Raw genomic sequence first — 12,310 nt, forward strand, 5'->3', positions numbered from 1 at the left:
CATCCTCTTGCTAACCCTGATGGTGGTGGTTGATTGTCTGCAGAAGGAGAAAGAAAACCACAACAGAATGCCCAGGAATGGGTCCTTTTAGAGTCCTGTGTAAGATCCATGTAGCTTTATGACAGAGCAGCAATATCCAAAGATGAGGAAAATGCTTTGGTTGCCTTCAGCTAGCACGTTAAAAGAAAGGTATGCTCCCCTTCCATATAGGTAAAAGTGCTCGTTAGCTGATTAAGCAGGAATGACACTCAAATTATTGATGGAAAGAAGGTAGAAATGTGAAATGCCTCCTGTCATTTACAGTGTGTGTAATCAGAAGAATTTCAATGTCTCTCCTTGCTGTGATTTAAAGTTCTTCTCGGCACATAGGGAAGTTGACAAAGGTGAAGACATTGAACTCTATCATTATAGATAAACACAGGAAAATAGCATAAAGCAGCAACACGTAGATGCCTAACTTCCTGTCAAGTTTCCACTTATTTACATGGATTCCAAACACCTGCAAGCAAACAGAGTGTCAGTTAATAAAGTTCTGAAGGAGACTTTTTGAAACAACCATTATAAGCTAAAAATGAGTCTTTTGAATTAGAGGTCTTGCAGGAAGACAAAAATATATTCTCAATATTTTATAGATCAGATAGGCAACATACATTGTTGACTTGGTTCTGAGTCTCAGTTGTCCTACAACTGTTTTACAAAATATTCAATTAACTAAACTAAATTAATGTCCCTCCCTCAAGTGTTCCCCTGCAAATCCTTGATGTCCCACTAGTACCCCAGCACCTAACGCCCATTCTTTCAACAGCTTCAAAAGAGGTGCTCTACTTGCTTATTTGCTGAGCTCCAGAACTAAGGGGTTAAAAGTTACAGGCAGCAAAGCAACAAAATCCTCCCAAAGGCATCTATTTTCCACGGTGTTCAGTGCCTCTAAATTGTTATTTATTTTGCTCAAAACATTGCTCTGAGTTTGCTGTGGGAGGGGCTGTGCAAATGAGGGTACTCAGCAGAACAAACGAGGCTGTAACAGATGCCTCAAACTCAGGTGATCTGGCATCTGCCACAAAAAGACTCTCTTCAGAAAAGCATGAAAGGTTAGCACAGCAGTGCCTCTGCACAATCCTCCCATTTTTTCCCAATGTGCTGATGAACAATATGCATGCAGCAACATCAGATACAAATGTGTGCAGAACACCAGTGCTGCTTCACAGGCACTGTGCAGTATGGCAGGCTGGGGATAAGAAATGAAAGAACACATTCTCCCACCTTATAGATCAGATACATTAAGAAGTTAGTAGCAGAGTGAACAGCCCTGGCCATTCTATCACTTAAGTCATGCACAGGTGATGTGAAGCTTTGTAAGACTTAGTCATGCAACAGTGGGGAATCTCCAGTGGTGACCACCTCCTCTACAAAGCCTCCACAGGCAATCAGTGAAAGATGTTAGTATAAGTGGATATTTTTATACCTTTTTGTTTCCTTATACCTGATTTGATTCTTCCTACAGAGCGTTCCCTGGGAGTCAAGCAGGAACAGACCTTAAGTGCCAGCAAAATTGACTTTTCAAACAGAATTATTGTTTCACCTCAAGAAGTCATGGGTTACAAGGGTGTCTCATGCTGAGTCACATTTAGCATGTCTCATCCAAGTCCTGAGGTTCACAGTCCTCACAGTCCTCACAGGGTTTAGGCTACAGCACTTGATTTTGGCTGGTTTTGGAAATCAGAGACAAGGGCAAAGGTGATGAAGCACAACAGGTCTGGTCTCAGCCCAGAGACAGGCCAGGGGTATGGACATAGGACCAGAGAATTACTACTGGATTCAAAAATTTCAACTCTGCCACTGAAATCCATGGGACCTACACATATCCAGCATCTCTTGCACCAAATGCCAGATTGCAGTCCTCACTGAGGACAATGGTAGCTCTTCAACTCATGGTGCTGCTAGAAGAAATCAATGCTAAGTATTTCTATTTTATCCTTCTGAAACATTTAAATACCTAACAAGTATTTTCAAATTGAAATACTTGTAGATGCTCCAATACTTACAGTAAGTGCCACTGATCCTAGCAAAAGTGCAACTGAATAAACCAATCCTTTGCTGTTAATTTTAACCTGTGGAAATCAGAAAATACTTTTAAAATGCTGACCATATAACTGTGCTTTGGAGATCAAAAATCAATCTACTGATTTAAAGTCCACCTTCTGCTTTGAACAGTGCCTTACATATTTTAAATGATGCAAATCCGTAACAGATGTATCCTAATGAAGAAAGGGAAGATTAAGGAATCAGACCGAATGTAAAGTAATCCCATCTCCATTAAAAAAAGAAGTGAGCATTTATAATGGATTTTGTGCAAAAAATCCTCAGAAGAGAGAGATATGCTGTTATTTGGTCTCAGTTACAAAAACGCTGAGATACATGGAGACAGGTTTACTGGAAGTTGTGTAGCAAGAAAATGATAGAGCCATGAACCATCCATGACAACAGTTTTCTGCTACACAGAGTATGTATTCCAGTAGACAAACTGGAAATTAATTGCAGCTTGTGGAAGACAAATTGCCTTCTTAACTGGGTTCCTTGGCAAAGAAATAACACCTTATTTAGCAACTAATAACATGAGCAACAGGCTGGTTTTAAATGTATGCTATTTGTATGCTTTGTTTTTAGGATTTTTAAAAAATAGAATAAAAGTGCAGATGAAAGATTTGCCAAGTATACATACAGTTGATCCATAATCGATGGCCATGGTCTGCAAACCCCATGGAACACCAAGTCCCACCAGAATGTCAAAGACATTGCTCCCTACTGTATTGGATACTGCCATGTCACCAAGGCCTGCAGAGAAAACAAACAAACAAACAAAAACTTGGATAAAATCAAAGTACACGGCCATTAGTCTGTGCACTGGAGGAAACTAGAAGGGAATGATCCACTTTGATCCAATCCCCCTTGGCCAGAGTATCTGAGGTAGGGAGACAATTTCCCTAACACTGGCCTGACTTCTGAAAAGTGTGCAAAAATTGCTCACTCCAACTACACCTCCCTTGTGTCTTGCCCAGCCTTTACAGGGTGTGTGGTAGCCATGCAGCACCCGAGGTCTATGTAAAAGTCTTGTTCTAGGTAGCCTGCAGCCACAGGGACCCTGAAGATTATGTACTGGATTTACTACGGGGATATGTGACCTTTTTCTCCTGTGAATGAGAAGAGATCCTGAAAATAACCAACCCGATGACAGTCAAAGATATTGTGTACTTCTGTGGGGCTTGATCAGTGATAATTCCACTACAAGAACAGTAAAATACTACAGGAAAGGAAAAGAAAGGTAAATGGTGGTAAAGTACCTAAGTATTATCAAAATCTGCTTCTAATGCTCACCACTGGCTGGCATCTCATTCTGCACCATTGTCAGTGGACAAGAGGAAGGCAAAATCTTTCTGTCCCTGCTAACTTCCCTTAGACCTAGCCTAACTATTTAATCACTTTCACTGAGTGAATACTGGAAAGGAACTCTGACATAAATGGGAGATGTCCCAAATACAGTTTCAGAGTAAACAGAGAGGAGACAGACAGTACCATACCATAAATACATGATCTGCAAGGTAATGCTTTGGATCTAATGTCCATCTATACCTGTCTGCATCCTGTCAGTGGACAACTCCTTGAATTCAAGCAGTGCAGTCCCTGTACTGTCTTTAAGGGCACTGGGCCCCTTTTTGTCAATCTAGTGCTTACCTTAATTTTCAGAGCAAACAATCTTTGCCGTATTTTTGTCTAGTACAACAGAAGAACTAATCTAAAGCAGCAGTCTGTTAATTTAAAAATGTAACGTTCTCCTTGTTCTTGAGAAAACCTGTTTGCTTAATTAATACACATGCAAAATTAATTTAGTAGGGAGGTGGTTCCATAATAATTCTGAAGACTTTCAGAAATGTTGCTTTTAAATGTTGCTTTTCAAGCAAGCAACATTTAACAGCACTACTCCTATCTCAAATTACAGAGGTGGGGCTTTTGAGTACTTAATTTATCATTGAAAAGCCCTTGTTGTTTGCTCAATGATGTGCACTGGAGATATCATTATCTGATTAAAAAAAAAAAAGCTGTGGGCATTGAAATACTGGAAGAGAATAAAATTAGGTCTTTTTCTTATTCTACTGCTGTGCAGAGGATCACACTGTGTTTTTCAACAACAGGAAGAGATGCTGCTACCAGCATCCTACAAATAGAAAAAGGACACATGATGAAACTTAAAATTAAAATATGAATGAGAAAGCCTTTGACAATTTCAAATGGACAGCTGAGGAGAATGTAGGTGTCAGTAATCCAAAACTCTTTCCAGTGCAGCTATTCCAGTGGGAAAGAGGTCTGCATTTGGATGAGAACTCTGCCTGGAGCAACAACACTTCTGTTGGATCCTCTCAAAGCATTTCACTTGGATTTGAGAGGTCTTCTAGAAATCAATACAAGTTTTACATGGAGAAGTGCTGGTCAGTGCTACTGCTTCAAAGTAGTTTTTAATAGCTGATATTTTAGTTTTGTCTAGGAATTTTGTCTTTTTACCCTGACTGATACAACACGCATGGGACATCTGAGATTGAATCACCTTCTAGAATGCCCCATCCCAATAAGCAAAAGATAATATTCACAATAATTAGCAAATTTTAATGAGGTTCTCAAACAGTAAAAATTAAAATAAAATTATAAAATTCCATTGACAATTTGTGTGTATGGAGGAAACAATCTTACATATGTAAGATTGCAGTTATGCTTCAGCAGACACAGTACCTTGTCTTGCTACGATTAAGCTGGCCATGCAGTCTGGGACACTTGTTCCTGCAGCCAGGAAAGTAATGCCCATGATCACATCTGGTATCCCAAGGGTGTATCCAATCACAGTCACCTGAACAAGGAGGAAGGTAGATTAACTTATCATATTTGGAAAGGCTCCTCATTCCAATGAGGAGAGGATGCCAGTCGTGGCATACTCTTTTACTTTGATTTCTGGTGTGGACTCTAACAGGAATAGACTCAGAATACTCATCCTGCAAATTAAATACTTGTGGAATAACCAGCCTAAAACCAGCCCTGTGCAAAGGAAAAGTACTTTGGGTCTTACTATTCAACATTCTATGGACAAACAAAATCTCCATTTCCTGTTGTACTAACATGACATACTGCTGTTTTAAGGAGATACAGTAAAATCTGTGGGTCTGGGGTTTTTTTGGTTTCCACAAATGGCAGGATTCTCACTGGTTCTATTCTCAAAAGGACTGCAACCAATATTATACTGTAATATAGTGGCAGAGATATAAAGAACTTATTATAACCTAACACATGAAGAACTAGTTTCCTGTGTGACTTCTCCTATAATCCTAAAGTGTGCACATCGGGTTATACCGTCCCCTGATATTCCAGATGCAGATTGAAAAAAGCTTAAGGAATCACTGAGGATTGCAGCAGAGCTCTTAGAAAGGACAGGGAACTGTATTTAGCTGGAACATCCAAAGTGGGCTGAAAAAACATCAAGGAAAGGCAGCTGAAAAGGAACCAAGGACAGACAGCTGTTTCCCTGCTGAGACTGCTAAGGATGGAAGTCTTCTAGGCTATGTGTTGTTTTCTTGAAATAGTTTGCCAGTCTACCACATGAGGAAAACTGGACCCTGCGCTGGAGAAAAGGTGTATTTTAGGAACTCAAGTGACAAACCTTATCTTCAGGGGCAAGCAGAGGCCCAAGAACAGAAGTCAGCATGACTCTCTTGCTGAGACTGGTAACAAGGTGCTGTGGCCCAGCTGCCTCTTAAAGCAGTATGGGCTGCAGCCTTAATGAGCACCTCTCTCACTTGTGAAGGGAATATCTATATATGGAACCAAGGTACACAGCATGACCTTCCAAAGGACATATTATACAATACAAATGTGTGGCTTTGGCTGGCAAATGAATTTCTTAGACACAGTCTATGTTATCAATGCAAAAATTATGTTTTACAATGCAAAAATTATATAGAAAGTTGTAAAAAGTATACAGAAAACACAACCTTTCATGAGAAGAAACATAAAGCGGTATTCAAATGCCTGACAGGCATTTGAGGAAAATAGAGATGCTCTCCACTACCTTCCTGTATTGTATTGTGCCCTGTACAGTAAAGGCCCAATTACTTCTGCAGAATAAAAGGCAGCAAAAATCTAAAATTATCATAATTATTGTATGAGCTGAAGAGACTGCACTACAATTACATGCCTTTCTTTGACAAATGCACAGAAGATTTTTACATGCTTTGAGATGCACATTTCACTCAGCATGAAGTCCTACTACATACACTTACCATCCACACCATGAAGTAGGAGAACAAGGCAATCCAGAGAGTGGACAAGACAAATGTCAGCATGAAGCACTTCTCCCAGCGTGGTTTGCTGCAGTTTGGAATTGTGGTAAACAGCACGAATATCAACGGCCACGTCAAAAGCCATTTAACTTTGTTCATTTTTCCATCTGCAGGACAAAGGAAAGAAACAGTTGAGCTTTCCCATCACTATCCCAGGCTCAGTTACACCTCTTTGAGCAGGGCAGATGATTCCAGAAGGAAGTTTACAATCATGCATGGCAGCTATTTCCAAGGGTACCTTTAAACTATACTTGGCCTAGTCACTTTCAGCCAAGTTCTGCATGCTCATCCAGAATCTTCTTATAGTTAAGTCTGCCAAGATCTATGAAAATCCATGGAAGAATTACAATGATTTAAAATCACAGCTGATATTAAAAGCAAAATTAAGTCAAGTTTGTTGCTCTTTTAAATGTATTATTACCAATCCAGAATTAAAAAAAAAAACCCAACAACAAAACCAACCAACCAAAACAGCCCACCCTCTCACCTTAATAGAAATATCAAAGTCCAAGTGGTGAAAATAACTTGTACATTCTGTGCAGCAACAGAAGACAGAAGCACAAGACCCAACCTATGACCATGGCAAATTTTTTTACGTGCCTTATTGTTCTAACTTGGGCAGAAGTTTAAATAAACCAATACTTAGAAGATCTAGATTTGTTAAGTCTCTCTATCTGCATACAACACCACCTTGAAAAGGTAAAATAAAACTTCTGGAAAAAGGAACAAGGGAGTGACCTCCCTTGTACAGCTCTCCAAAATCAGCTGGTGAGAAATACCCAAGAACTGCCATCACTGAAGGCTGGCACACACCCTTGTCATTTGTTTAAATTTACAGTATTGCAAATGCAATCTCAATACATAAAACAGAACTATTTTATACCTGGGCCATCAGTAAATGGGGGACTCTTCAGGGACTATTCACGAGGCATCCTTCAAGCAGGATGACAAACTTGTCTATCAGGCTAAGTGGGAGTACCACAACCAACATCGTGGCCATTTGGGCTTTCTTTACATTGTGTTTCCACCCAAGTAGGGGCTTTCCATCATTAACTCATGATGCTATGCTTGAGATGTACTAAAATACGCTTTTTTGAATAAAATCATTGATCACATTGAAGGAAATCATCAGGTACATCTGCCAGCAAAGTTATTTAGCTACATTATAAAGAACAGTTACTAACCAGCTCCTATCCATTTCACCAGTAATTTTCTTTCAGCAAAGATTTTGGGATTTAAGATGTGTTTAAAAGGAATTTTTGTTATTAATTTTAATTGGATTGAACTCAGCCGTCTCGACCAACGTGCACCAGGATGCAATGAAATTTAATATTTAACATTTAAAAATTAATAATAATTTTATCATTTATGAGGCTACCTACTAGTTTAATTTAACTTGTTGCATCCAAACATCTTTATAATTTATTTTTGTATATATTCTAGAACTATATTTTCTTGCTTGAGTTATGAAACAGCTTTCTAACTTGAAGTTTTCTTGTGAATTTTGAGAGGTCATCAACTCACCAGGAAATCTTAGACTAAGATTTTCTCTTTAGTCCCATTTATAGCTTGTGGCTGTGGAACTTCTACTGCATAAAACTACTGAAGTGTCCCAGGCTCATTTCTAATTCTAGACTTTTACATGTCACTGAGGATCTATTACAGATTTTACAGGGAAGACCTTTTTCTCTCTGCTTATGTATACTTCTGCTCAGATGTTTTTTAAAACAGTTATCTTTTACCTTTTCTGTCCAGGAAATGACACTTCTTCGCTCACTTCTCTCTTTAATTGTTAACAAGGCTGTAAATATTCTACAAAATATCCTGTGGTAGTTTATACCTGCTCCTGCTTAATTTGTTACAGTTTGGATTACTTAAAAACTCCTGGATAGTTAATTTTTACTCTGAGTGCTAAAGTTGCTAAGCTTGGTTCATAGTCCAGCAAGTCAGCATGGTCTAGGCCAGTAACATCCCCAGCACAGAATCCCAAATGCAGGGTCAGTGGATGACTGATTGAAAAAATTGTGGATCCAATTCTGATTTATGTGGGTGCAATTTGACTGCCTTTGGTGCGGCTACACATAGGCACTGCCATTTCTCTTTCCAGTAACATAAAAAAACAGAATTGCCTTAAGAAGAAATAGAGCCTCTGCTGGAGAATACATCTTGTCTGGGATCCTGTTTAGTATCCTGAATTACTCAAACAAATGCTTAACTGAGAATGCATAATGCCTTACCACTGGCACAGCTATGTTTGTTCATTTCCAAGAAAACCTAATTACCAGTGGAGGAGGGCTTGCCTTTCCATTATCTTTGCTGAGTTTGAATGGATGTGTGTCAGATTAAAATTCCTGGCTCTATTAGTGGTGATGTTTTCCCCACACAATGTCTTGAGTTGAAAATGCTTAGCTAGATGGTTTGTGGGAGTGATATTTGCATTCACTACATGGCAACAGGCTTGAGACTTTGGGGAAGAGCAGTGTGTAATTCTGAGGTTTGCTGGGTTAAAAGGAGAAGCCCCGTGGCCATGTGCAGCTACCCTGGAATACTTTGGAACCGCCATGGCCAAAGCAGCTTACTTGACACATTCTGCACTGGCTTCTCTTGTATTTTGGTTTTCTAGCTTTTATAAACTTTATATAATATAAGCCTTAAGTATATCTGGCCTTGGTTTCACCTCAGGCCTTTTCATTCAGGTCCTGGTGTTCTGGGTTATGGAACTTGTGTGGCACATAGGGCTAAAGAAGTCTACTCTTATGCTGCAACTTTAAGACTTTCAAGTACATTTAGCAGCAACCTCAATGAAGTGAGACTTTATTTTTTCAGGAAACTGATGACTTTATTCATTTCACCTGTCTTAGATGAACGCACAATCAATACACAGCTAGAAGATGCAAAGTTGTTTTTTTTTTTTTAGTTCTTTTGAAAGTACTTTTGTTGTTCTGTTGTTTTGGTTTTGATCACCCACTCTAAAATAACAATTAAAAAGATTTAATGATAAAGATGTTACAGTGAAGTATGCTTATAGCTCATGACCAACTGTTTTACAACTGTTGAGTAGCTCCCCAGTACATCTGCAAGGAAGAAAATTGTCATTCCCATTTAGGCCATTATTCAATACAGAGCTGTTCTGTCCCATACAAGACCCCCGTGCAGTTCTTTTAACAGTGGTACCACCCACTCCTGTGAGCCCTGGCTTTAAAAGCTCCTGCAGAAACCCACACCAGCAAGGAAAGATGTATTTTGCACACACAATCCCCTACAATAATGAAAGAATATTACAGAATATTATTACAGAAAGAAACACTGGTCTACATTCTGTCCACAACACTCTGCTGTAACACAAGAAGATGAGGGGGGTGTTGCAAGGAGTTGTTTTCACTACTTCATACATCCATTTTTTTCTGTTTCCACAGATATTTGGAAGCCAAGCACGCCAAGTATTTCAGAGAGGTATCATTACAAAAGAGCTTGATTACAATCTTTCTGAAAATGAAGTGGCAGCCCTACAACAAAGAGCTCTGCTAATTTTCAACACATTCCTGGGCTAGTCATCTTTCCAGATGTTTTGCTCACAATAATTACTTTCACTTACAGAGAGTGTGTCCTGGTGAACAAAGCCAGCAACACATATCACAGCACTCAGAAGAAACAAGTATTTCCTTAAGGAACTAGAGAACACACTTTCTACAGAAAAACCAGAGTCCTATTTGCAACACCCTCAGGCAGCTGAGAGGAGCTCAGTATAAAAGTGTGAAATGACATTTGTGTTTACCTTTAGATCAGAAGTGTACTCTTGAAGTAAATGCACTTATTGACCCCACTTAGAGTTATCTGGTTTGCAATTTTAGTCTGCAACATGGAGCAGCCTTGAATCACACCAGCAGAACCAGAGGCACAAAATCAAAAGTGCTCCAAGTAATAATGGGTGCTGTATCCACAGGACCAAGATAGAGCTAGTCTGGAACAGAACTTCCAAAGGCACACAGTGCACACAGCCCACATGTCCCAGTAAATAAGCTGCAGAGAAAACATTTCTTCAAGTTTAAACAGAGTGGAGTCTGTAACTGGACCATAAGGAATCACATCTAAGTCATTGTAGCTAGTTAAATTTGACTGCTTTTCCACTTAGTTTTCCCTGTAAAAGCCTGTCAGCCAGGCACAGATCCCAGCTCCAAACATTAGCTACTTCAGAACATGCCTAAACCTTCCCAAGTGAAAGAAGCATCTCCTTACACCAAACAATGACCAGCTGACTGATCCAAAAAATTATAACATCCCCGAAAGGCACGAGTCTAACTGGCACAGGGGAGCCTCATAACTGTATGTTTGTGAATTCATATAAATCTCTTAAGGTAACTTGGAAACTGGGAAAGCTTTTCTCTAACTGAAATGAGAAAGGCTTCCTGAAGTTTTCTACCAATTTCTGTTTGTCCAGGGATTTTTTGTTGATGGTAAACTTAGAGGCCCATCCAGGCTCACCTAAAAAAATTACTACTGCAAAATTTTTCATGCTTCACTTAATAATTTTTAATTTTTTTAATTCCTTTTTTATCTTTTTAAATCTCTATAATTTTTCAATTGGGAAGGACAAAACTCAACCAACCAAACAAAAAACCTCAACGTGTTTTTTTTCCAATTAAAAATGATTTTTCAAACACCTGTGCCCTTGGTTCTAATTAAGCTTTGTATTTACAAAGTAGAATTTACACCCACATATTATTATCAATATCAAATCAATCCTCAACCCAAAAATGTGTAAAAGTAACACATATGCCTCTACACTAGGAACTTTGTAATAACCCAGACAGCAAGGAAATTTCTGTTAGAAAGTGCTGTTCATCAGAGTTCAGACTGATTGGAAAACTTCAATATAAGTAAATTAGACAATTTGAAAACTTAATTAGTTTCCAGTCATGTCCAATATGAAAAACACAACAGAGAAATACTAATTTTTCTCCCAAGTATGGTACACAATATAGAAAAAAATGAAGCAGATATAACAAACTAGATCTAGTGTGAATTTTCCACCAGGATTATTTTCCACAAAAAAATATCTGTTGCAAAATAATTTAAAAATTGTTAGAAAATGGCTTTCAATTTTTTATTAGGAAAATTAACACAGCAGCTGACTCTCCACCTTCTTGGAAAATTTTTATTGATTTCAGCTCTGCAAATTAACCTAAAAATTGTGGAGGCAAGAGATTCTCTGTATGAACACGCTAGAAAAAGGCAATGTAGTGTGTAAAACAGTATCCAAAGAGGCTTCCAAGTGGGCAGCAGACATAATAAAATATTTTTATTGCAGTTCTCCTGCAACAGACCTTTGGAAACTTTTTCTTCCTTTGGAAAATACCAAGGTTTTACTTCTCATCCTCATCCAAAACAGACTATTTTTCAACCTACTGATACTCTTCTCGGAAGTTTCATTTTCCAGAATACAAGTTCCAAATTCCAGACTGTGAAATCTGTCCAAAACAACTCAGATTTCTATTTTCAGCCTGTGCCTTTACCACGCTTTGAATATTTGGATTTATGCCAATAATCTTCTCTTAAATACACATTTTTGGTACAGAGAAAACTGGTCTACAAAAAAGAATTTGCTCCAGTGCACAGGAAAAGGCTTTACTCTCAGCGTCACCACAGGTTTACACAAGACAACATTCAAGAAAAGTAAGATGTAACTGAACAGAGGTACTCCCCCTATCTTGGCAGGCCTGGCTGGATTTTGGCCAAGTTTTAACCTTGCTGTCTAACAAAGAGCCACAGCCTCCTGAGTGCTCAAGGGAGGTGAACTGGGTTTGCCTTCTCCACCGTGTTTCCAACAAATGAAGACATCAAGTGAAACCAGCAGGAGCCAGGTTTAAAGTTAGCAAAAGGTTCTTCACAAAATCATGAAGCTCCTTCCCTAAGGATGTTGTGGGTGTTAA

The 12,310-nt window shown here is 38.8% G+C and overlaps 1 protein-coding gene across 1 annotated transcript in view; it reads right to left on the reverse strand.

The window, feature by feature from the left end:
• Positions 1–346: 346 nt before the first annotated feature.
• The window catches only part of SLC24A4 (solute carrier family 24 member 4), a gene marked incomplete at both ends in the record, with an annotated part of 79,240 nt that continues 67,276 nt past the window's right edge, over positions 347–12,310 (reverse strand). The window contains 5 exons of the mRNA XM_084208630.1: positions 347–499; positions 2,046–2,111; positions 2,723–2,835; positions 4,783–4,897; positions 6,321–6,487. Coding sequence (XP_084064756.1) covers positions 347–499; positions 2,046–2,111; positions 2,723–2,835; positions 4,783–4,897; positions 6,321–6,487 — 614 coding nt within the window. The remainder of the gene's footprint in view (positions 500–2,045; positions 2,112–2,722; positions 2,836–4,782; positions 4,898–6,320; positions 6,488–12,310) is intronic.

The sequence above is a fragment of the Fringilla coelebs genome (genome assembly GCF_963513975.1).
Source record: "Fringilla coelebs genome assembly, chromosome: 6".
In the NCBI taxonomy this organism is placed as follows: domain Eukaryota; kingdom Metazoa; phylum Chordata; class Aves; order Passeriformes; family Fringillidae; genus Fringilla; species Fringilla coelebs.